Below are 26,669 nucleotides of genomic sequence, written 5' to 3' on the forward strand. Positions count from 1 at the left end.
CACATAGATTTTATGTTGTAGATATGTGGTAGTAGAGTATTGGCATGTGGGCACACACTTAATGTGTTGTGAAATGTATATGTTGTAAAAATGATATCTGCCTTAATTTTTGCTGGACCCCAGGAAGAGCAGCTGCTGCCTTGGCTAATGGGGATCCATATTAAATATAAATATAAATACAACAAATATTTGGTAGAAAATGTACCTTTATGTAAAAAAAATATATATTATTTCTATAAAAAAGTGTATTATACTCTTCTTTTTCTTGTTGTTTCTTGTGGCCAGGTATCAGAATTGCCTCATGTCTCGTCAAAATCCAAGTATTGTATTTCCCTGCAACGATTGTATTGGCTAAAATCACCCATGTGACACAATGACAGCCAATGAAACGTCTGCTTCCGCATTCATCAAGTTATCTGCTAATGAGTAGAATTTTACTTTTGACATGCTGTCGAAGCTTGGCTGTAAATCAGATGCGAAATATTGGATGCAAATGCGGGTGTATTGATTTCAATATAGGCGAATCAATTGAGGATTAAGAGTTCGGAATTATTTCAGTACCATCATTTGTAGCTCTGCTTCGAAATGCCGTTTGGGTGAGTATAGCGGCAATTATTTAAATGTTGTTCTGGCATAGGCAAATTTACTAACTTGTATCTATTTCACAACGAATTGTACCCGATCAAGAAGTAGGTATAGTATAATCACTGAGCTGCTTATGTTGTGGATAATATTTGTGTACAACGTTACTTATGTAATCAAAACTGCCATAGCCTGGCTTGTTGGCATTTGTGTGGATAATTACCTAACGTTTATATTTCTCTAATGTTAGCTCAACAGTGGTTGGAAAATTGTCTTTCCATTTAAATTCGTTATCCTTGTAGGTAGAGTTGTTCCGCACTTTTTTTAAATTATCAGGGGTCCACACCCTATGGCCTACTGAGTCATTGCAGAGGGAAAAAAGTGATTTCCCTCAATGTCTTAGATATCTCTTCCGGAGAACATGGTCATCCACAGACAGACTTGATGGCAAAACAGTGCTCATAACTGGAGCCAACACTGGTATTGGCAAAGAGACAGCGCTGGACCTGGCAAAGAGAGGTAGACCTACAGTGATACATAAATCCATGATGTTTCCATACAGGAATGTGTTGTAACAGTTATGTAAGATGTTTCACCATGACCTGTTGAATGCGTCTTGGGCTATTTCTCAATTGGTCTTTTCTTTATTCCACAAATCCTCTCTCCTCGCTTCCTAGTCAAAAACACGTTGGAGCCCATATTTGCTCATGGATGCCAAGCAGTGAAACACATGATCAACTGATTTGACTTTGCAATTTGTAGAATCAGTTGTATTACGGATTCTCATCAATTTGCTGAGGCTTCTATGTAATCATAATACAACACGCAGTAGTATATGCTGCTGGAGCGCGGAGGAGCGGAGCTGGTAAAACTATTTCTGGAAAATGAATTCTGATTCATTGTAAATAAATTATATTAATTACCAACATTTCATGAAAAACTATAGGATGACAAATCAAATAAATCTGTGTAGTAGGTTTGGTGGTTTGTTCTCTCTGGTGTCTGTGCAATGATTTATGTTCACTTCCTTTCTGTTCCAGGAAGGGGCCTCCAGTCGCTTAAAATGACTAATGATCTGTTGCCTACGCCTAATAGTCATACTCATCAATTATTATTATTACAAATAGAAGATCATTATTATTACCAATAAATGACCACTTCTAACTATGGTGATCATTTAGTAAATTAGATTAAAGCTGAATCAATGTCTCGCACGATCACATAATGATTCATTAGCATTTTAAATAACAGAACCAAATACCATGGCATAGTAAGCCTGTAACATTACTGTTACACCAAAAACTCCTCCTCGTTTCTAATGAGATTTTAGGATGATTAGCTGAATAGTTTTCTCATGTGCCTGTTGTGGGGTATGCATGGGTGTCTGAGCTGTGTGCTGGTAGTTTAAACAGACAGCTCAGAGCCACTAGGCAGGATATTCCGTGCATTCGTAAAGTATTCAGACCCCTTCCACATTTTGTTACGTTACAGCCTTATTCTAAAATGTATTAAATTATTTTTTCCTACAGACAATACCCCATAATGACAAAGTGAAAAGATTTTTGTAAATGTATTAAAAAATAAACAGATACTGTTTCCATTGATAAGTCTTGATGTTTCTACACCTTGATTGGAGTCCACCTCTGGTAAATTTTATTGATTGGACATGATTTGGAAAGGCACACACCTGTCTATATAAGGTCTCACAGTTGACCGTGCATGGCAGAGCAAAAACCAAGCCATGAGGTCAAAGGAAATGTCTGTAGAGCTCCGAGACAGGATTGTGTCGAGGCACAGATCTGGAGAAGGGTACCAAAAAATATCTGCATTATTGAAGGTCCCCAAGAACACAGTGGCCTCCATGATTCTTAAATGGAAGAAGTTTGGAACCACCAACACTCTTCCTAGAGCTGACCACCTGGCCAAACTGAAAAATCGGGGGAGAAGGGCTTTGGTCAGGGAGGTGACCAAGAACCCGATGGTCACTCTGACAGAGCTCCAGAGTTCCTCTGTGGAGATGGTTGTCCTTCTGGAAAGTTCTCCCATCTCTGCAGCATTCCACCAATCAGGCCTTTATGGTAGAGTGGCCAGACGGAAGCCACTCCTCAGTAAAAGGCACATGACAGCCCGCTTGGAGTTTGCCAAAAGGCACCTAAAGACTCAGACCATGAGAAACCAGGTTCTCTGGTCAGATGAAACTATTTGGCCTGAATGCCAAGCATCACATATGGAGGAAACCTAGCACCATCTCTACGGTGAAGCATAGTGGTGGCAGCATCATGCTGTGGGGATGTTTTTCAGAGGCAGGGACAGTGAGACTAGTCAGGATCGAGGGAAAGATGAAGGGAGAAAAGTACAGAGCTCCATGAAAACCTTCTCTAGAGTGCTCAGGACCTCAGACTGGGGCGAAGGTTCACCTTCCAACAGGACATTGACCCTAAGAAAACACAGCCAAGACAACGCAGGAGTGGCTTCGGGACAAGTTGCTGAATGTCCTTGAGTGGTCCAGACAGAGTCCGGACTTGAACCCGATCGAACATCTCTGGAGAGACCTGAAAATAGCTGTGCCGCGACGCTCCCCGTCCAACCTGACAGAGCTTGAGGATCTGCAGAGAAGAATGTGAGAAACTCCCCAAATACAGGAGTGCCAAGCTTGTAGCGTCATACCCAAGAAGACTCAAAGCTGTAATCGCTGCCGAAGATGCTTCAACAAAGTACTGAGTAAAGGGTCTGAATACTTATGTAAATGTGATATATATTTTTAGATATACATTTGCTAAAATTTCTAAACCTGTTTTTGCTTTGTCATCATGGGGTATTTATTGTGTTTTAGCTTGATGAGGGGAAAATACAATTTTCATCCATTTTAGAATAAGGCTGTAACGTGAAAAAGTCAAGGGGTCTGAACACATTCCAAATGGACTATGCTTTGATTGAAACAAAATACAAGAAAGGCTAATAGTTTAACACCATCTCCTCTAATTCACTCACCAAACAGTCATTCAAGAATATATAAATGCTTATTCCCATGAAACTGATTGAGATATGTGTGGGCAGAGGATGCATTTTATGTATATTCTATAAGGATATGCTATTCAATTGGATACATCTGTCGGTACAAACTTTGAGGAAATTATGACACATTTACTTTTTTTAAACGATTAATAAAATCACCTAAAAAATAGCAATACACAACTGGATAGCGTCCTATGCCAGACAGGCTTGTTGGTGTGTGTGACTGTCCAGCAGGGGTTGCTAATGGTTATTATGTGTTATTTGTGAGATTCTTACATTTTCTAATATATATTTTAATGTAGATATGAATGTTCTGTCCAATATCCTCCTGAAAAGCCTGTATGATTGACATCCTGAGTTGAATTCTGATTGAGCTGGAATAATTTAATAATATTCCCCCCACAATTTCTTCACAGGGGCCAGGATAATCATGGCCTGCAGAGACATGGAGAAAGCTGAGGGGGCCCTGAAAGAAGTCATAGAAGGCTCTGGCAGCCAAAATGTTGTCATCAAGAAGCTTGATTTGTCAGACACCAAGTCCATCCGCCAGTTTGCAGAGACCATTAACAAGGGTGAGGGAGAATAAGACATGACTTGAAACTTTTTTCAGTTGCTTAGTTACTCCACATGGAATCTCTATAGGGAAAATGCATTTGATTTCATTAACTTTTTTTTACAACACCCCTTTTGATTTGAACAAAAACCTTCCATACATATTTGCCCAGTGTAGAAGTGCTCAGAAAGTGACTTTTTGGACCTGAATGACAACATTCACAAGAGAGGTTTTCAAAGTTGACCCATTTTGCATACCCCACCATACCATGACACATCCATGTCTTCATCACTATAAAATATAAACAGTTCAGATATAGTTCATATAATTTAAAAGCTTACAAACAGGGTTGTCAAACTATTTAATAATTTCTGGGAAAAAATGTTTTTAATCTAAATAGTAATTCTTTATCTAAAAATGTGTAAACTCAGATTTATAAAAACTTTTTAAAAATTGTATTTTTATTATTTGCATATGTTGTAGCTTAGACCCTATTTTACATGAAGGTTTTTGTGTTGTGCCTGCCATAGGTTGAGACACAACATGCTCTTGAATACAGTGTGGGTGTCATGTTTTGACAGAAACAATGTAATTCCCATTTTAGTACATTTTAAACTTTCAAATGGTACCACAATTCAACACTGGTCTGACCAATTGGAATCCATGCTTCAAGATAGTTTTGATCACGCGACTGGGATGTGTTCCGGGTAACTTACGAGAACAACATAGACGAATATACTGAAACGGTGACTGAGTTTATCAAGATGTATATAGGAGATGTTGTACCCACTGACTATTAAAACCTACCCTAACCAGAAACCGTGGATAGATAGCAACATTAGTTCAAACCTGAATGTGCGAACCATCGAATTTAACCATGGCAAGGTGACTGGGAATTTGGCCGAATACAAGGCACTCAAACAGGCAAAACGTCAGTATAGAGACAGAGTGGAGTCGCAATTCAACGGCTCAGACACAAGATGTATGTGGCAAGACCTACAGACAATCACGGACTACAAAGGGAAAACCAGCCACGTCACGGACACCGATGTCTTGCTTCCGGACAAGCTAAACGCCTCCTTTGCCCGCTATGAGGAGAACACAGTGCCACCGACACAGCCCGCTACAAAGGACTGTGGGCTCTCCTTCTCCTAAGACATTTAAGTGTGTTAACCCTCGCAAGGCTGCCGGCCCAGACGGCATCCCTAGCCACGTCCTCCGAGCATGCGCAGACCAGCTGGCTGGAGTGTTTATGGACATATTCAATCTTTCCCTATCCCAGTCTGTTGTCCCCAAACGTTTCAAGATGTCCACCATTGTTCCTGTACCCAAGAAAGCGAAGGTAACTGAACTAAATGACTATCGCCCCGTAGCACTCACTTCTGTCATCATGAAGTGCTTTGAGAGACTATTCAAGGATCATATCACCTCTACCCTGTCACTATAGACCCACTTTAATTTGCTTAGTGCCCCAACAGATCCACAGACGATGCATCTCCATAGCACGGCACACTGCTCTATCCCATCATACCTATGTAAGAATGCTGTTCATTGACTATAGCTCAGCATTCAACACCATAGTACCCTCTAACCTCATCATTAAGCTCGATGCCCTGGGTCTGAACCCTGTCCTGTGCAACTGGGTCCTGGACTTCCTGACTGGCCGCCCCCAGGTGGTGAAGGTAGGAAACAACATCTCCACTTCGCTGATCCTCAATGCTGGTGCCCCACAAGGATGCTTGCTCAGCCCCCTCCTGTACTCCCTGTTCACCATTGACTGCGTGGTCACGCACGCCTCAAACTCAATCATCAAGTTTTCAGATGACGCAACAGTAGTAGGCCTAATTACCAACAATGACGAGACCACCTAAAGGGAGGAGGTGAGGGCCATGGGAGTATAGTACCAGAAAAATAACCTCTCACCCAACATCAACAAAACAAAGAAGCTGATCGTGGACTTCAGGAAACAGCAGAGGGCGCACCCCCCTATCAACATTGGCGGGAACGCAGTGGAGAAGGTGGAAAGCTTCAAGTTCCTTGGCGTACACATCACTGACAAACTAAAATGGTCCACCCACACACAGTGTGGCGAAGAAGGTGCAACAGCGCCTCTTCAACCTTAGGAGGCAGATGAAATTTGGCTTGGCACCTAAAACCCTCAAACTTTTACAGATGCACAATTGAGAGCCTCCTGTCGGGCTGTATCACAGCCTGGTATGGCAACTGCACCTCCCACAACCGCAGGGCTCTCTCATCACCGGGGGGCAAACTCCCTGCCCTCCAGGACACCTACAGTACCCAATGTCACAGGAAGGCCAAAAATATAATCAAGGACAACAACCACCTGAGCCACTGCCTGTTCACCCTGCTATCATCCAGAAAGCGCGGTCAGTACAGGTGCATCAAAGCTGGGACCGAGAGACAGAAGCTAATTTTCAATCTCAAGGCCATCAGACTGTTAAATAGCCATCACTAGCACATGAGAGGCTGCTGCCCTGTACATAGACTTGAAATCACTGGCCACTTTTCATAATTGGAAAACTAGTCACTTTGATAATAATGTTTACATATTTTGCATTACTCATCTCATATATACTGTATTCTGTCCTATTCTATTGTATCTTAGTCTATGGCGCTCATTGCTCATCTAAATATTTATATATTCTTAATTCCTTTACTTGGATTGTGGGTGATGTTAGATATTACTTGTTAGCTATTACTGCACTGTTGGAGCTAGAAACACAAGTATTTCGCTACACCCGCAATAACATCTGCTAAATACTTGTATGTGACAAATAAAATTTGATTTGACAATGATGGTTGGAGAAGAATGTTGACCTGAATGGGAATATCTGTTTTAACTTATACTGTCTATACTCTATAAGAAACCTATTGAAATATAGATAATAGAATAGACATGACCATTTTAAGTTGCCTTTCGACAGTGGGTGGACCAGCGGTCATCTTTGTGGCAGTACTTAGAAGTTAAAATGTCAATTTAATGTACATTTTCAATGGTGCACCAGCTATATTACAGGGGTCTGAATGTATAGGTCCATTCTATGAGTTATATTTATATGATGGAAATGACACCCACCCTGTGTTCGTTTTGGGTCTCAACTGATGGCGGGCACAACACAAAAACCTCAGATGTGAAATGGGGTCGAAGCTACAACATATGCGAATATGAAAAATATCTGAGTTTAGTTGTTTTTAGATGTCAATTTGTATGAACATTTTTCTTCAAGATATAAAATAGTTTGACAACGCTAAGTTTTTAAATGATCTCACGCAATCATTTCTCGTTTCTAGTGGTAATGGATGTCTCATGGTATTGTGGGGAATGCAAAATGGTTCAACTTTGAGCACCTTTTTATCTCTTTTTGCAATTCTGGTCCAAATAGTCACTTTCTGACCACTTCCACGGACAAACATGTATGGGACATTTAGTTAAAATCCAAAAGGAATGCTGTTAAAAAGGGATTGAATTCAAATGGATTTACCCTATACTGCTTGTTATTTTACCATAGGAACCTGCTTAATGCAAACCTCAGATGCTGTCTTCAACATATCCAGGCTTGATTGTATCACAACTTAATGGATTGATTCATTTGCACTCCTGACCAACAGTTAGACGTTTAAAATGTTTAATATTCTTTTCTGTAGAGGAGACGAAACTCAACATCCTCATCAACAATGCTGGCGTCATGGTGTGTCCGCTTGGGAAAACAGCTGATGGATTTGAAATGCAGATTGGCGTCAACCACATGGGTAAGTGAAACTATGTAGCACAAGGAAGCAGAGTAAAATTCCCCTTTGGCCAGACCTCACATAATTCTAAAAGGGCACGAACGTACAAGATATCATTGATAAATGAGATGAGTGTTTTAACTGCGAAACGGCTGTACTTGTAACTTTACCCATTCCCATAAGGAAGTGCCAATGTAGCTGCTTACTTCCTTGGAGACAGAAATTTGGTTATATTTTGACAGACGTCTCACTAAATAAATGTATCATTTACTAATGATTAACCACATGGATGAGTGCATGTGATTCACACCAAAGGCAGATGAGCAAAGTTCCATACCACACCGCATTTCATACAAGTCGTGACTTGTACGTACCGATCTCCTATTATTGATATTTTACTACAGTTTTGCGCTTTATGTAAATCTCTGTCCAAGGAAGCCGTGCAGCTGTAGACAGGTTGTATTTTTAGTAGCAAAACAGACGCAGGCGCAACTAATGGGGAACAACGAACTGGGTTGGCTTAGATTGTTTACAACATGTAAGCTATTTTTTGTCTCCAATGTTTATTGAAAACGTGAATACATTTGCACAATGAGCACTTGTTATCGCTCAAATACATTGGTACAGTTGTTGGTTAGCTAGCTACTGTAGCGTATTTTTGGTCCATATTCACATTGACATGAAATCAGTCAAAACACCTCAAAACAAGACTTGGTGTCAAGAACAAGATGAAACGAGCCACTTACGATTCCCCACATGTCAGTTTCTTGCTAGCATCCAGAACCACCACAGGCTGACTTCTGCCCCATGGAAGCCACACATCTTTTTTTGTGATGTTGTCAGCTAACCCACCTGTAACATAAGGAAGTGCGATGATGAATTCAGTTATTGTCTTTCTTATGACTGATAAGTTCAGTCGACACATTTTAAAGTTTTATATAGAGGAGATGTAATGAAAGGTCAGATCACAAGTGATACTAACGAATACACTGGATTGAAGGTGACCATCACCAGAACATGATTTTTGCACAACCACAGTTCAAATGCATGAATCCAATACAACTAATCAACATCAAATCTACCAATCAAATGCTTTCAAAGCACTCCATCTTGTCACTTAGGTCACTTCCTGTTGACCCACTTATTGGTTGACCTGATCAAAAGGTCGACCCCGGCCAGGATCATCAATGTGTCCTCCATGGCTCATTCCTGGGGCACCATCAACCTGGACGACATCAACAGTGAGAAGGGCTATGACAAGAAGAAAGCGTACAGCCAGAGCAAGCTAGCCAATGTCCTTTTCACCCGCTCCCTGGCCAAGAAGCTACAAGGTTTGGGTTTGTCTACTACTTTGCAGTCCCAAAGAATCAAACAATAATGAATATTATGTTATTACTGCATGATTACCATTTTACCATGTAAATTCATAACAAATGCCTGGTCATATATGTTACTGTAAAATAAAGTGCTACCACAGGATTTCTGAAGGGTGTTTGAAGCTGCAACCCTTTTGTCAAAAGTATTGAATTGAATTGTCCTCTATCAGGCACTGGTGTGACTGCATACTCCCTCCACCCTGGCGTGGTTCAGACGGACCTGTGGCGACACCTGAGTGCACCTCAGGCAGCTATCATGAAGATGATCAGTCCCTTCACCAAGACATCCGTGCAAGGAGCTCAGACCACTATCTACTGTGCTGTGGCACCTGAACTGGAAACCGAGAGTGGTGGATATTACAGGTGTGTGTGTGTGTGTGTGTGTTTTATATATATATATATATATATATATATGTGTGTGAACACCTGCTCTTTCCTTGACATCGACTGACCAGGTGAATCTAGGGGAAAGCTATGATCATTTATTGATGTCGTTTATTAAATCCACCTCAATCAGTGTAGATAAAGAGGAGGAGACCAGTTAAAGAAGGATTTTACATTTTTTAAGCATTGATACAATTAAGACATGGATTCTGTATGTGTGCCATTCAGTGTGAATGGGCAAGACAAAATATTTAAGTGCCTTTTGAACGGGGGTATGGTAGTTGGTTCCAGGCGCACCGGTTTGTGTCAAGAACTGCAATGCTGCTGGGTTTTTCCATGCTCAACCGTTTCCTGTGTGTATCAAAATTGGTCCACCACCAAAAGGACATCCAGCCAACTTGACACAACTATGGTAAGCATTGGAGTCAACATGGGCCAGCATCCCTGTGGAACACTTTCAACACCTTGTAGAGTCCATGACCTGATGAATTGAGGTTGTTCTGAGGGCAAAGGAGGGAGAACTTAATATTACACTGAACAAAAATATAAACGCAACATGTAAAGTGTTGGTTTCATGAGCTGAAATAAAAGACACCCAGAATTTTCCCATACGCATAAAAACCTTATTTATTTCATTTTGTGAACAAATTTGTTTACAACCCTGTTAATGAGCATTTCTCTTTTGCCAAGATAATCCATCCACCTGACTGGTGTGGCATATCAGGAAGCTGACTAAACCGCATGATCATTACACAGCTGCACATGCAAATGGCATGGTGAGTCAGGGACAGACTCTTGACCAGATACAAATGACAATTTTGGAGGCTGAAAGAGATGGCAGGATCTTTTTTAAAAACACGTTTAAGTATCAATCTGTCCAATGTCATCTTAGATAAGCTGAACGAGCTGAATATTCCATTTGAAGATTGCAGAGAACAAGCTTATGATAATGGGGCCAACATGAAGGGCAAGCACCAAGGAGTACAAGCCAGACTGCTGATAAAACATCCCAGTGCCGTGTTGGTCCCATGTGGAGCACCTACTCTAAACCTTGTCATTGCAGATGCTGCCAAATCTTCAAAAGATGCAGTTGGGTATTTTGGGCATGTGCAAAAGTTCTTCGCCGCTTTTTCAGCTGGCACACAAAGATGGACTATTTTGAAGAAACCCGGTAACATCACCGTGAAGTCATGGAGTGACACAAGATGGGAGAGTAGGCTCCAAAGTGTTCATGTAATCAGGTATCGGGCTTCTGAGGTTCGGGAGGCATTACTGGAAGCCAGACAGACGATCAACGATCCTGTGGCCAAAGTGGAGGCACAAGCCCTTGCAGAGGAAGTTGGGTCCTAACGCTTCTTGATTTGCTGTGTCGTATGGTGTGAGATACTGACAATGACGAACAAGGTGAACAAGCTCCTCCAATCCGCCTCTGCTGATATCGCAGTGAATGTAATGCAAAGGCCTCCCTCACTACATACTGGGAAACTGGATTCTCGGAAGCCCAGACAACAGCCAAAAGCATTTGTGAAGAAATTAATGTGGAGGCTGTTCTAAAAGAGAAGAGGCATTTCAGCTATGAGGCTCCTGACGAACCAGTGACTGATGCACTGAAAAACCTTGAAGTCTACTACAACTTCAAGATTGTGATCGACTCTGCTGTGACATTCATGGATGAGAGATTTGAAACACTCAACCAGGTGAAAACCAAATATGGAGTGCTGCTGAACTTCAGCACTGCCTCGCAGATGTCCAGTGAATCTTTAAAGGCTCACTGCATGGAAGTTGAAAACACTCTAACCTTCAGAGATGACTGTGACATCAGATAATTATATTTTATCGATGGCAATTTGATTGCACAAAAATATCGTGACGAGATCCTGAGGCCCATTTTAATTAAATTTTTTGAAGGTATCTATGACCAACAGATGTATTCAAAGTCTTGTGAAATCTGTAGATTAGGGCCTAATTAATTTATTTCAGTTGACTGATTTCCTTATATGAACTGTAACTCAGTAAAATCAATGAAATTGTTGCATGTTGCGTTTTTTTACATTTTTATTCAGTATAGGAAGGTATTCCTAAAGTTAGGTATACTCAGTCGATATGCACATGCAGGATATTTAGTTTGAAAGAATACATCCATGAGTGTGATTCTTCCGGCTTCATCAATACTTGTCATTTTTTCTAATATTGTTGCATTTGTATGTAGTATTTTATATTAAACGGTGCTAGATACATGATCGTCTTGTCTGTGTGCCCACAGTGACTGCGCACCAGCCAACTGCTCAAGCTCTGCTTCAGACGATGACACGGCCCAGAAACTGTGGGAGCTAAGCTGCCGGATGCTTTCTCTGTCATGGGATTGAATAACTCCGAAAAGGTGTATGGTTTACATTTTGAGATGTATGAGCACTGAAGAATACAACAAATGTACAGCATCTTAAATGAAAGTCCTTTGTACCATGGATACATTCCAACATATCATATTATGATGTGGTATTTTAATTGAAATGATGTAGTTGACAGTACTTGTAGATGTAACATTTAAAATTATTATTTTTTTTTAACATGGTTCATTGCCACTGGCATTTGAGATGGAATATGTTGTTTTTTTACCGTACTGTACACATAGTCATATAATATTGTACATTATTAGACTGCTGTTTTATTGTCGATAAGTAAGTAATCACACCAACATTAAATCACTAATATGTAACTGCTCCATCAATTTTGGGACTTTTAAATTAATATATATAATTAATTAATGTGTGTGTGTGTGTGTGTGTGTGTGTGTGTGTGTGTATATATATATATATATATATATATATATATATATACACCCATTGATATACAGTACCAGTCAAGTTTGAACACACCTACTCAAGGGTTTTTCTTTATTTGACTATTTTCTACATTGTAGAATAATAGTGAAGACATCAGAACTATGAAATAACACACATTGAATCACGTAGTAACGAGTAGCCACTCTTTGCCTTGATGACAGCTTTGCACGCGCTTGGCATTCTCTCAACCAGCTTGAAGGAGTTCCCACATAAAAATGATGCTGAGCACTTGTTTGCTGCTTTTCCTTCATTATGCGGTCCAACACTTCCCAAACCATCTCAATTGGGTTGAGGTTGGGTGATTGTGAAGACCAGGTCATCTCATGCAGCACTCCATCACTCTCCTTGGTCAAATAGCCCTTACACAGCCTGGAGGTGTACTGGGTCATTGTCCTGTTGAAAAATAAATTATAGTCCCACTAAGCGCTAACCGGGTGGGATGGTGTATAGCTGCAGAATGCTGTGGTAGCCATGCTGGTTAAGTGTGCCTTTCAATTCTAAATAAATCACAGACCGTGTCACCCGCAAAGCACCATCACACCTCATCCATACTTCATGGTGGGAACCACACATGAGATTATTCACCTACTCTGTGTTTCACAAAGACCCGGCAGTTGGAACCAAAAATCTCAAATTTGGACTCATCAGACCAAAGGACAGATTTCCACTGGTCTAATGTCCATTGCTGGTGTTTCTTGGCCCAAGCAAGTCTCTTTTTATTATTGGTGTCCTTTAGTGGTTTCTTTGCAGCAATTTGACCATGGCCTGATTCACACCGTATCCTCTGAACAGTTGATTTGGAGATGTGTCTGTTACTGAGGTGCAGTTAACTCTAATGAAATTATTCTCTGTAGCAGAGGTAACTCTGGGTCTTCCTTTCCTGTGGCGGTCCTCATGAGAGCCAGTTTCATCATTGCGCTTTATGGTTTATGCGACTGCACATTAAGACATTTTAAAAGTTCTTGAAATGTTCAGAATTGACTGACCTTCATGTCTTAAAGTAATGATGGACTGTCATTTCGCTTTGCTTATTTGAGCTGTTCTTGCCGTAATATGGACTTGGTCTTTTACCAAATAGGGCTATTTTCTGTATACCAACCCTACCTTGTCACAACACAACTGATTGGTTCAAACGCAGTAAGAAGAAAATAAATTCCACAAATGAACTTTTAACAAGGCACACCTGTTAATTGAAATGCATTCCAGGTGACTACCCCATGAAGCTGGTTGAGAGAATGTGAAAAGCTGTCATCAAGGCAAAGGGTGGCTACTTTGGACAATATCAAATAAAAAAATACATTTTGATTTGTTTAACACTTTTTTGGTTGCTACATAATTCCAGGTGTGTCATTTCACATGTCTTCACTATTATTCTACAATGTAGAAAATAGTAAAACAATCCAGAAAAACCCTGGAATGAGTAGGTGTGTCCAAACTTTTGAATGGTGCTGTATACCCAATATAACTTGAATGCCTAATGAGCTCAGTTCAACTGCCGTACCCTAGCAAAACCCAAAATATGAGATTGTTTTACTCTATTGCTTGTAAACAATGTAATTTTTAACAAACACTGTATAGCCTCAAACCATGGTTAAAACTATAATATTGATACCATGGGTGGTCAGTCCTTGCAAATAGCTCTGAATTTGAGAGTGGTGACATTAACCCAGCCCCATCCCTCAGCTCTTTACTAAATCAGTGGCGGGATTGTCGCTTTGTTACTGTTTCAAATAGACTTCCCCTTTAGGGGTATTTACCTACTTCGGATTTCATAATGAGTTTCCACTGTATAGTGGCTTTCAAATAATATTTTCTACGTTTAAAAAAAAAACATTCTAACTAAAACAGTTTTCTAAAATGATGCTTTAATTTTTCTAAACACTTACAATTACAAAGGGCTGCCTTTAGCATCATGTCATTTCCTTGTTAAATGTGGTCTATTTTTCTATTATGACAGAGCATTAAAATATCTATGTACCAGGATGATTGTAAGTGTGTGTTTCCTTTTCTGTCATTTTTATTTAGTTGGATACAGTAAATTATAAAAGTGATCAGATCTGGACAATTTGCAATATTTCTGTTTAATTGTTTATTAAAGACATGAACATATATATTTTCCAGATCACTAAACCTCTGCTCCATTTTTAACATTCCAATCTTTAGTTTTGTCATATTTGACTGATATTTCATTGCTACTCCACCTGCTGCACACTACATAGATTATTGAACACAACCAGAATGAACAAGAATAGCATGAGATGAACAAAGCATTATACACTACTTATAAGATTATCTAACATTGACTATGATACTCAGAAAGGTTGAAATAAAAATGGCAGATTAAACTATAATCAAAACATAACAAAAGTTGATAATGTCAGGATAATACATATGTATTTTGTCAAAAATGTAAAATATATATTTGAAAGATTGTCAACGTTTTACCATGAAAGAAAAAGAGTGAAAATAATTCAGCCTGATATAGTCATTTTGTTTCGCAGAACTATTTCGAGCACTTGTCTTCTCTTGTAAATATCCCATATTATATTGCACTAGTTTTCCATAAATTATTTTTATTCAAGTAACAATGTATGCAGTATTGATATTTAATCATTCAAATAATATGAACATTTCTAAGGTTAACCTTCTGTATGGCTAAACATCAAGACCAAATCAAGGTAAACTGAATGCAATGAAAGAGTGCTGACTGGGCAGTGCAGGCAAAAATGTATATATTTTTTCACACTAAGAGATCGAAATAACATTCTGAAATTGTCATAATGCCCTTTTAGTTAAGATATTTTTTTGGGGTGGGGTGGGGCTTGAATTTCAGCCTGTTCAGGTGGGATGACGTTTTTGGCCCATAGCATGACATCACAATCTGATCTGATTATTCCTACCAATGACCAGTCATATTTTATTTGCATATGTATTCTCCTACTTTGAAGGGGTAAGCAGTCTAGACGATCCTATCTGTCAATCAGGGCTGTGTATGTAACTATATTTACATTTATATCAACATGCCTACACTATCTGACTGAGCATTTCAAAGGAGGCTCAGGGAAATCAATGATTAAAAAAATATATGTTTGGAGTTATTGTCATGAAACAAACACACACAGTGATATATTAGACATATAGTGATTCAAAAAATGTCATCATAAAGACTGCATGGGGACTTTAAATAATTCAAATTTGATTGAATAAAGACTGCATGGGGGATTTAAATAATTCAAATTGGATTGAATAATCAAATTTGATTGATCTCTAAAGTACAGTAGACATGTAACTTTCTTCCTCATTCTTTTCCATCAGATCCAAGGCAAGGTCATCACCAAGCTCAGATTCCTGGTTTGCACCCTCTTTTAGCATTGCTACCAAAGTAGACAGTGTGCTGTTGGGGTCCAGTAATTTAACCAGGGGAACATTCACACCCCTGTCTTGAAAGAGAAGATTCTGCAAAGTCATGGCTAGCATTGAGTCTATGCCTAATGCGGTGAGAGAAGAATCGTCATTCAGCTCATCATTCTCAACACCAAGCGTTTCCCTGAGCACCGACTTGACGTAGTCACTTGGTGACATGGACACGGTAGTTTGGTCATATCCTGCAACTTCCCCTTTTTCTTTTGTTATCCCCTCATCCACCAGTGCGCCTAAACGTATGTTTAGGGAGGCATTATGAGCAAGAACATGACGCATCAGGTTTTTGAAACTGAACTTGCAGACAACCTGTTGTGGTCTGTTCAGCAGAAGGCATTGTTCTAGGCTCTCATGGATTTCTGCTACCCCCATGACCATCATCCCCTTTGCCGCCAGAAATCTTTGGAAATGGTCTTTGTCCAGCAAGAGACCAAGGTTCAAAGCTCCCCAGCTTATGGACTGTCCTGCAAGTCCAATGTTTCGCCTGTACTGACAGAATGTGTCCAAGAAGGAGTTGGCTGCACAATAGTTTGTTTGTGCTGCATTGCCAATAAAGGCAGAGATGGAGGAGTAACACACAAAGTAATCTAACTTGCAGAGTTTTGTGGCGTGATGCAGATTCAGAGCTCCATTCACTTTGGGCTTCAGGACTTTCTCATAGAGAGATTTGTCAAGAATTTCAATCAGGCCATCATGCAGGACGACAGCGCTGTGGAAGACCCCTCTGATTGGACAAGAGGGGAAACGTTCCTTAATCGCAATAACGGTATTTACTACTTGTGCAGAGATTGAAACATCACACTGCAAGCTGACAACTGTGGCGCCAGACTGACTCTCAATGTTACTTATCTCCTGCTGTAAGTCGGTCGAGGGACTGCTTCTGGAAAGAATGACAACATACCCTCCTCCTCGCTGTGCAATAAACTTCACTGTTTCAAACCCTAGTCCAGTTAGACCACCTGTGACAATGTACACAGAGTTTTTCTGGAAAAGCTGGTTTGGTTTAGGCAACAACTTAATGTTGGACAGTGTGCCTTTGGAATCATCTTTACTCAGTGCCACAAAAGGCAGGGTTTTTGAGCTGAAGTATGATTCAGACTCTTCAACAGGCAGGAAGTCAATGCTACCGGATGACACTCTCTGAAAGATGGTGGTTTCGAAATCTAAAGACTTCTTGTCCAAATGCATTGATTTGAGCCAATGGTAAATGTGAGACTTCTCTGCTCTGATAGATCCCTTTTCCAATGCGCTAGACATTTGAACAGTCTGAATGCGAACATTGTCATTGCCACATCTGAAGCCATTTTGTGAGATAGAGGATTGCCACTCATTTTCACATACAGCAACAATGTGTCTCACACCGGAAACATTGCATGCTTTTTCAAACTGAGATTTGTCAAATGGAGGTAAAAGGACAAATGCATCAAGCTTGTTCACATTTTGAAGCTGATCACTAAACTGTGGCAGAACAATGTTATTCCATCCTGATTTTGTTGCAGTTTGGGCTAAGACCTTTGTCAAACCTGAGTCAGGAACGGATGAGATGATGCCCAACCTCTGTTGTTTGACTTTGGGTAATGCACGATGCAAGACTTCCCATGCAAGTACAAAGTAGGACACACAGGGTGCCTCCTTCAGAAAAGTGAGCCTCTTTGTCTTGTAGCACGCTGCTTCAGGAATCACAATCTTAGAAGATGCAGCAGTCGGATAACATGAAACTACATGCTCCCCCACTTTCAGTTTGCTCACCTCTTTCCCTACAGCTGTGACAGTGCCACTGAAGTCTAGAGCAAAAAGCTGGTGGTCCTGAGATGTGTGTTTGTTCCAGTACATTGTCGGGCCATAGTTCATGTCAGAGACACTGACCGGAAAGTAGTCAGAAGAATGAACACAAATCTTACTGAGCTGAATCTCAACTGAATTCTCCTCAATGTGCTTATGCTCAACATCACAAGGAATGGCAGACAAGCTAGTCATTCTGTAGGGGTTAGCAGTCTGAAGGATGAACTCCTCAGACTTCAAAGAGTGGACATTTTCCTGTGAGTTGTCACTGCTTTCAGTGGGAGTGTGCACTATGTAAGGTTTTAGAATCTGTCCATCTTTCACCACCAATTCTGGGTATTGGCTGCATGGGAATGAGTCAAGAACCTGAGACAGAGCTCTGATGTCCTCTGTAGAGACAGAGCTGATGTCAATCAGCTGGAAGGAAAGATCTGACATTTCTGCAGCACATGATCTAGTCATGCCTGAGAGGGCAAAGCCTGCGCTGATGCGGTCCACTGTGTTCTCTGCTGACCGGTAGGTTATTGCTCTGATGGAATTTGGAAATTTCATAGCCTTCAGTTCCAAGACTATTTGTCTGAACATCTCACAGCAGTTTACCATGTTCTCCAGGATAGCCTCTGTTTCATGGGAGGTAACATTGTCATTGCTCCACACAAACAAGATTTCTGCAAAGCTTTTCAAGTCTGAGATTTTGAATTTTGACAACAGCGCTTTGAATCCACGGCTCAAGAGATCATTGGCATGTGTGAAAGAGATGTATTGCGACTGTGAGCTCAAATGTTTTTGCATGGCTTCAGATACACCTATCTGGTCAGCGAAAACCAATGCCTTGGGTTTATTAATGGGCTTGTAGTCATCAGAGACAACACTGAAGTCATTGTGGAAGAAGTACTCTTCAACAACATTAGATTGGCTCCCAAGATACTTGACTATGACATGCTTCAGTTCAACCAAGACCCGACCTGCTTTGTCGGTGAAACAGCCAGATACTTCGAAATGGTCTGCTGCAACATTTGCGGCTCTCAAATAAAGAACCATTTCAGGCTGCAGGGGTTCGTGAACAGTCAAACTGCCTATTTCTGCAGGGAAGCCAGGCCTTGCCATGAATGCATTCACTATTGTGATTGGAGTCAGTTGTAGCAAGTAGTCTAGCACTACAGGGTGAATGCAGAAATCATGCAACTGAGGCAGTAGTTCTTCAGGGACAGTTACAACAGAGATGGCTTCCATCAAGTCTGCACCATAGTGCACATCTCCCCTGTTTCTGAAAACAGAACCATACTGAAACCCTCTCTTACTTAGGTAATCATAAAAGTAATCAGTACTCATAGTTGATGTGCATCGCTTGTAAACTGAGTCTAGAGAGATGTACTGTTCCTCAGCCAACCTCCCTTGCTTGCATGATATGCTGCCTGATGCATACGTTGCTGTAGGAGATTGTATCTTAAACGTTGTCTCGTTTTCAAAGTGATCCAGTTTGACACTCATCTCAGGAGAATTTGGTGCAATGATAAATGGACTCTGAAAACTGACACTGAGTTGCAGCATGTTGAGTGGCACCTTTGATTTGGAACTGGCCATGAAGGCAGCCAAACCCAACTCAGCGTAGAGGGCACCAGGGACAATGGCAACATCATTGTTTCTATGGTCCTGCAGGTAAGCCACTGAGGCTGAGGCCAGATCACAACTGAAGGTTTTTCCATCATTGCCTGTCTGAGTTAACACAGGATGACTGCCCGATGTACCTTTCTGTGCTGCCTCAAAGATGACATCTTTCTTCACACAATCGAACTGATACCTTGGGGTAGGTGTTGGGGATGTCTCATAACCTCTGTAGAACTTGTCCCAATCTACCTGAACCCCCAACTCAAACAGTTTGGACACAGTGTCCAGCATTGTCTCATGGTCTTTATTTTGCTGCACTGACGTGAGCACTTGTGTCTCATTTCCCAGAGTCTCCTGGATGTTCCTTTGTAGAGCCCTTCTAGGGCCTATCTCTACAAAGACCACATTCTTCTTGTCTTTGGTTGCTGATCTCACTGCCTGTTCAAATGAAACAGGCTCTCGAATGTTCCTGGCCCAGTATTTGCCTGTGCTAAAGTCTGGCTGCTCTACTGCCTTTCCTGTCACTGTGGAGAACAATTCTGTCTCAACATGATTCACCTGTAAAGAGCCAATACTGTCCTCTATTTGAGAGAGGATGGGATCCATCATTTGGCTGTGGTATGCAGCAGGGACATCCAGAACATGGAGGAACAGATTCTTACTGTTGACTGAACTGCTTAGCTTTTGATACAGATTGTCTATAGCATCAGCATCACCTGCAAGGGTGCAGGACTGTGGGCTGTTGGAGGCAGCCAGGCAAACCTTATTTAAGTAGGAGGGAAGGAGTTTCAAGACCTCTGACACGGCCATGTTACTGACCACAAGCATTTTCCCTCCTGTGACTTTATTCTGCAGAGTACTGCGGAAATAAATCACCTTCACTGCATCCTCAAGGGACAACAGACCAGAGCAGTGGGCAGCAGCAACCTCTCCAACAGAGTGGCCAAGAATGGCATCTGGTTTGATGCCCCAGTGCTTGAAGAGACTGGCAATGCCAACCTGAATGGCAAAGAGGAGGGGCTGGACAACATCTGGTTTTGAAAAGTCGTCATCAACTGATGCACTTTCCAGTCTCTCTGTGATGGACATTCTTTGGTACATTTGAAAAAACGCCTCAACCTCCTTGATCTTTTCTCTGAACACTGGTTCCTGTTTCAGGAGCTGCTTGCACATGCCTTGGTAGGCCACACCATTCCCACAGAAAACATACACTAACTTTGGATCTAGTTTGGAGGGGGCAATCTTTTTGTTCAAAGCAGATTTCAGCTGGTTTCTCAGATCAACAAGAGAGGATGTTGTGAATGCCTTCCTGTATTTATGTTTCATGTGGCTTCTTCTACAGGCTGATGTATATGACAGACCCTGGAGTTCCACTGTTTTGTCTCCACTTATCTGTTCAGCTGTGTCCTGTACCATCATGGTAAGGGATTTTTCTGAGGCTGCTGAGAGGATAAAATACTCATAAGACCTATCAACCCCAGCTGTTTGGGTGTGAGAGTTGTTGTACTGTTTGACAATTGTGTGGGCATTTGTGCCTCCAAAACCAAAATTATTGATCCCTGCAATCCGTTCGACCGAGCCTGCATTTCCCCACTTTTCTGCTTTAGTGGGAACTTTTATGTTTAAGGCTTTAGCGTCTATACTGGCACTATCCTCAGAGTAGAACAGTGAAGGGACAATGATTTCATGCTTCATCATTAGTAGTACCTTGATTAGACCTGCCACTCCAGCTGCAGATTCTGTGTGTCCAATGTTGCCTTTCACAGAGCCGATGCGGAGTGTTTCTGAACCTGGAGGTCTGGCTTTGGCAATGACTTTGGAGATGCTGCCTGCTTCTATGGGATCCCCCACTGGAGTTCCAGTCCCATGAGCCTCTATGTACTGGACAGTTGACAGGTCAGACTGTGAATAGATTCTGCGGAGAAGCTCCTCTTGCTGGACCATGGATGGCTTGGTGATTGGAGAGACAGTGTGGCCATCTTGGTTTACTGCAGTTTTGCTTATGATGCCCCATACATGGTCACAGTCTTTCAAGGCCTGTAAAAGATTTGAAGTTCAACGTAACATATTTGATAGACCAGGGTCTGTGCCAACTTTTTACTGCAGGGAACTGTTGGGCTCCACCCTAAATGGCTCTTGGTGCGTCAAATTGTACAGTACATGCAGATCTGCAAATAAAACTGTCAAGTAAAGTCATACAATTAGAAACAAGAGCTTGTATATTGCAGTCTAAGTCAAATGGGTGACAAGGGATGGTAAATACAGTATATGTAATATGTTAGTCGTATTCTAGAAGTTTTGACAAAGTTAAAGTGAAAGTCAATGCATCAAATACTCCCAGACACATTGTATAGCCAACTGTTCTAAATGTTTGGCCAGTTTGAATATGTTTGAACTGTACTGCAAAGACTGAAAACTAAATCAATGGTAAGAACTCACTTGTTTCAGTGGCTTCAGCAGAATAATCCCGCAGCCCTCTCCTCTGCCATAGCCATCTGCTCTGCTGGAGAAAGGTTTGCTGGTGCCTTCAGGGGAAATCATCTTTGCCTTGCTGAGAGCGACAAAGACTTGTGGCTCTATGATACAGCTGACACCGCCACAGAGAGCCATTTCACAGTCACCTGGTAGGACAAAAACATTTTTATATAATTGCAGTTGGCACTTTTTCATGTAGCTGAAACTGGGCTATTAGTCAAACATATGATTCTAACTTTTGCTTTATTGTTTTGGAAATGTCCCTCTGGGCACAATTCGTAGGTAACAGGGGTAGTGTGCATGAAATCTAGGTTACATATCAAAAGAAGCAATATAAAATAATCTAGCAATCTATAAAAAATAAAAAATAAATATATATATAATTTAACTAGACAAGTCAGATAGGAACAAATTCTTATTTACAATGACGGCCTACCCCGGCCAACACTGGGCCAATTGTGTGCTGTTTATGGAACTCCCAATCACTCCCGGATTCGAAACCAGGGACTGTAGTGACGCCTCTTGCACTGAGATGCTGCGCCACTCAGGAGCCCATAATTATGAATGATAGTAAAGCAATTATCTTACACACAATTTGATAAGAGTTGTACCTTGTTTTATGGCTTGACAAGCAAAGTGCAGAGCCACAAGAGATGATGAGCAGGCGCTGTCTATGGCAACTGATGGACCAGTGAGGTTGAAGGTGTAGGATATCCGGTTGGCTGCAATACTCATGGCTTTACCAGTGCCACTCCAATGGTTAGTCAAGCCTGGATTGTACTGAGCTGTTGTGAGATCGTAGTCTCTGTTCATTAGTCCTACAGAGTTTCATAGAGAATTTAACGTGATATTAGTATCAATCATGGTATCACAAATCACAACTTCACACTTATCTGTAAAGAGAAAAAAAAGTTATATTACCTAGGTATACTCCAGTTCTAGTTCCGCTAGCTTTCTCCATTGGCATCCCAGCATTCTCTAGTGCCCTATAGGTGCAATGCAGCAAGAGTTTCTGCTGGGGGTCCATGTAGTCGGCCTCAGCATCGGTGACACCAAAAAACCTCAGGTCTAGTTCGTTAAAGCTAAGAATCAAAACATTAACCAGTCAACCAGAGTGGAAAATATTCAATACAACAAATGCAATCAGAAGCTGGGAATTCGGGGACAAGAGCATTTGTTGGTCAACTACACATTACCAGGAATATAATTCTACAATATACCGTAGTATAGCATCTTTGATTATTTGCAGTACATTATTCAATTATGAGTAACCGTAGCAGTGCAACAACAAAAAATGGTGAGGGTCAGGGAAACTTCATACTAACCCGTCTATGAGAGCAGCTTTGCTAGTGTGAGACTTTCCAGGTTTGCTGTTGTCAGCATCATACCAGTAAGTACTGTTAAACCTCTCGTTAGGGATTGGCAATGCACAGTTCTTTCCTTCCAGAAGAACCTTCCAGAAATTGTCAAGCCCCTCACCTGGAATTGAATATGTGTTGTATCAGAATGGGAAATACATTGGAATTGTTTTAACAAACATAAATATATATATATATATATATATTTTTTTTAACAAAATGTTTTTCATAACAATGTATATCGTTTCTGAATCAAATTTCATCAAAAGCTTGTCTACAAATAAAACATAACAAATTATAGCTATAGCTCTCTTGGAAAAGAGATATTATCTCAATGAGAAAAAAACCTGTATAAATAAAGGTCAAATATTTACATATATTTTTTAAAGATGTTAAAGTTTTTTGATTAAAAATGTTATTTAGGTCATAGATAAACATTTCTACATTCATGTTATTGCGTGTACTAATACCCAAGTTAGTTGATGTTTCGTAGTAGTTGTAATCTCTGTCGTCTGGTGTTTTCATTGCTGGCAACTATTTAACTATTTAATTTAATTAATAAATTAGTAACTATTTAATAATTAACCTATATTAAGCAGCTTCATATCCCACAGGGCAAAAACTGTTTGAATCCACGTTGTGATGACATTGAATCAATGTGGAAAATGATTGGATTTGAAAATAATCATTTATATTTTTTTCCACCAAATTTTTACCTAAATTTAATGACATGGTGAAATGTTTTGTTGATTTCATGTTAAAATCAACTTTAGTTGACAACTCAACCAAATGTAAACCAAAACTAGACGTTGAACTGACATCTGTGCCCAGTGGGATGGTGCTATAAGAAGTGAAAACTTCTTGATTGGAGAACACATTGGGAAGGGATCTTAGATTAAGTGGACCACTTGGCCGCAAGTGGATCTTCCAGCAAGACAATAATCCCAAGCATTCATCAATATCCAGAAAGAAATGGTTATTGACCACAAAATAAAAATGTTTCAATGGCCATCTCAGTCTCTGGACTTGAAACCCTTTGAAAACCTGTGGTTTGAATTGAAGAGGGCCATCAATAAGCGCATACGAAGGATATCAAGGATCTCGAAGGATTCTGTATGGAGGAATGGTCTAAAATGTGTTCTCTAATCTCATAAAACATTTTAGAAAAAGGCTCAGTGCCGTTATCCTCGCAAGGTGAGGTATTGAAAGGCATTAAAAACAGGGGTGCCAATAATTATGACCCCTATCTTAAAATATATAAATATATATATATATATATATATATATATATATATATGTTTCTTTGAGGAATTGCATTATTATAAAAATATAATGCTCTAAAACGTTTAAGAATGCAATATAGCTTTTTTGCTCATCTATCAAGAGTGCCAATCCTTTTCGACCTGACTGTATACCCATTTGATTCTTGAAGAATATTACTTATAAATGCCTCATAACCTTAGCTCAACTGTCGTACCCCATCAGAACCCAAAATATAAGCTTGTTTTACTCCAATGTTTGTAAACAACGTAAATGTATATTAACACTTGTATAGCTTAAAAACATGGTTTAAACTATTATTTTTGATATCATGGTCAGTCCTTGCATCCATAGCTCTGTCTTGGAATTTGACAGTGGTTACATTTCTCCAGGCCCATCCCGCAGCTTTTCACCAATACAGAAGCAGGGCAACCACTTTGTTATTGTTTCTACTGCAGATTCTAGCTTTAAAGTGATTGAAACTATAAACTGAAATGAATTACAATACTTGAGAGAACTAGCAAAAAAAGGCTAATCATCACAAAAAAAAGCTTAACTGTCAAACCTCCAGGGAAGCTGCATCCAATGCCAACCACTGCAATGGCTCCCTCTTCCTCCTCCATCCTGGCTGTCTGTCACACCAGCTGGACACTGAAATGCATGCACTTGTTTCTTAACTTCAAGTGTAAACTCAGCTCAGATAGAAGGTGCTCGATTTGCCTCCTGTTCCTTTGGCTCGTTGTCTCACCTGTATTGTATTTATATGCGTAAGGACTGATAGCAGCCCTCTAAGGAAATGCTGATTCAGTTCCACAGAAATACCGAAGTGCAATCACTGCTCTAAATGAAAGCCAGGGGCTGAATGAGTTATTCATTTTTTCAAACAGTTCCTTGGTAAATTTATAACATTATTCAGATTTTATCACACAGGTTTTCCCTTTTCAGATACAGTTCCTTATTACACATAACCTTTCCTGGAAAGTCCTCTCATCGTTCACAATAGTACACTCCACTCTAAGACGCTCTGTAAGAGGGTCTGCTAAAAATTACTTAAATGTACACTACAGTTCAAAAATTTGGGGTCACTTACAAATGTCCTTGTTTTGGAAAGAAAAGTCCATTAAAATAATGGCAAATGGATCAGAAATACAGTGTAGACATTGCTAATGTTGTAAATGACTATTGTAGCTGGAAACAGCAAATTATTTTATGGAATATATACATTTATGGAATATATACTGGCAGCTTCATTAAATAATACCCGCAAAACATCAGTCTCAACGTCAACAATGAAGAGGCGACTCCAGGATGCTGGCCTTCTAGGCAGAGTCCCTCTGTCCAGTGTCTGTGTTATTTTTCCCATCTTAATCTTTTCTTTTTATTGGCCAGTTTGAGAGATGGCTTTTTCTTTGCAACTCTGCCTAAAAGACCAGCATCTTGGAGTCGCCTCTTCACTGTTGGCTTTGAGACTGGTGTTTTGCGGGTACTATTTAATGAAGCTGCCAGTTGAGGACTTGTGAGGCGTCTGTTTCTCAAACTAGACACTCAAATGTACTTTTTTAATTGCTCAGTTGTGCACCAGGGCCTCCAACTCCTTTTTCAATTCTGGTTAGCGCCAGTTGACGCTGTTCTGTGAAAGATCTTCAGTTTCTTGGCAATTTCTTGCATGGAATAGCCTTAATTTCTCAGAACAAGAATAGACTGATGAGTTTCAGAAGAAAGGTCCTTGTGTTTGGCCATTTTGAGCCTGTAATCCAATCTCAGCTTATCTGAGATCCATTTTTCCTTTTCCTGATATAGAATATGTTAATTACGTTTAGAAACTAAAATATTTGGGGTGTAGTCAAGAACCATAAAAACTGAAACAGTTTGTCAAAATGATAGGAAACCAGAACTGTCACTGTAATGATCGAATGAGTCCTTACTAATTAGCTGATCATTCCATTCTCCACGAACCATTAGTAGTGTTGGTGATAATATGGGTGGTACTATTTTGTACTGAGGAGAGAGACATTTGCTGAGGGCATGGAAAACTCAAGGCGAGGTGATAGGGTGACAATCTGCCAGTACCTGACTTGCATGGTAGCCAATTTGAGTTTTACTGCTTTAATATAATGCATCAGAGGAACACTGCATTCTGCTAGGGTCGTACATTTTACAGGTTTAAAAACAAACAAGACACAACTTCCCGTGATAAGATGTTTCATGCTGATCATCAGAAAATGGGTACTATCTGTTCGTAAGAATCCATGATCACATTAGT

General features: G+C 40.4%; 2 protein-coding genes across 5 annotated transcripts; one reads left to right on the plus strand and one right to left on the minus strand.

Moving 5' to 3' along the window:
• Nucleotides 1-402: 402 nt before the first annotated feature.
• Nucleotides 403-14,486, plus strand: LOC139367084 (retinol dehydrogenase 12-like). 4 transcript variants are annotated; one of them, XR_011626840.1, is made up of 8 exons: nucleotides 403-596; nucleotides 986-1,101; nucleotides 4,014-4,169; nucleotides 7,817-7,921; nucleotides 9,022-9,231; nucleotides 9,447-9,639; nucleotides 11,924-12,587; nucleotides 13,749-14,486. XR_011626840.1 is itself a non-coding variant. In XM_071105104.1 (7 exons), exons 1-7 carry the CDS (start codon nucleotides 586-588, stop codon nucleotides 12,024-12,026), a joined length of 894 nt encoding a protein of 297 aa, XP_070961205.1. In that variant the 5' UTR covers nucleotides 403-585; the 3' UTR covers nucleotides 12,027-14,486. The 4 variants fall into 4 exon arrangements, 2 of the variants coding, with proteins under 2 accessions (XP_070961205.1, XP_070961206.1); XR_011626841.1 differs by having other exon boundaries at nucleotides 11,924-12,460; nucleotides 13,928-14,486; XM_071105104.1 differs by having other exon boundaries at nucleotides 11,924-14,486.
• A 1,284-nt stretch (nucleotides 14,487-15,770) lies between these two features.
• On the minus strand, nucleotides 15,771-25,029 carry LOC139366825 (mycolipanoate synthase-like). Its single transcript, XM_071104519.1, has 6 exons — nucleotides 24,972-25,029; nucleotides 23,114-23,267; nucleotides 22,710-22,870; nucleotides 22,400-22,606; nucleotides 21,753-21,934; nucleotides 15,771-21,350 (listed from the first exon to the last, which is right to left on the minus strand). The coding sequence occupies exons 1-6, from the start codon at nucleotides 25,027-25,029 to the stop codon at nucleotides 15,771-15,773; spliced, it is 6,342 nt and encodes a 2,113-aa protein (XP_070960620.1).
• Nucleotides 25,030-26,669: the final 1,640 nt, after the last annotated feature.

Source organism: Oncorhynchus clarkii, chromosome 15 (genome assembly GCF_045791955.1).
Source record: "Oncorhynchus clarkii lewisi isolate Uvic-CL-2024 chromosome 15, UVic_Ocla_1.0, whole genome shotgun sequence".
Lineage (NCBI taxonomy): Eukaryota > Metazoa > Chordata > Actinopteri > Salmoniformes > Salmonidae > Oncorhynchus > Oncorhynchus clarkii.

Coding starts and splice junctions, on each gene's coding strand:
- LOC139367084 (XM_071105104.1), top strand. Junction 4,170..7,816: donor TGCAGAGACCATTAACAAGG/GTGAGGGAGAAT, acceptor TCTTTTCTGTAG/AGGAGACGAAACTCAACATC. Junction 9,232..9,446: donor CCTGGCCAAGAAGCTACAAG/GTTTGGGTTTGT, acceptor GTCCTCTATCAG/GCACTGGTGTGACTGCATAC.
- LOC139366825 (XM_071104519.1), bottom strand. CDS start 25,029: ATGGAGGAGGAAGAGGGAGCCATTGCAGTGGTTGGCATTGGATGCAGC. Junction 21,935..22,399: donor TTGTCAAGCCATAAAACAAG/GTACAACTCTTA, acceptor TTGTCCTACCAG/GTGACTGTGAAATGGCTCTC. Junction 21,351..21,752: donor TGCTGAAGCCACTGAAACAA/GTGAGTTCTTAC, acceptor AATCTTTTACAG/GCCTTGAAAGACTGTGACCA.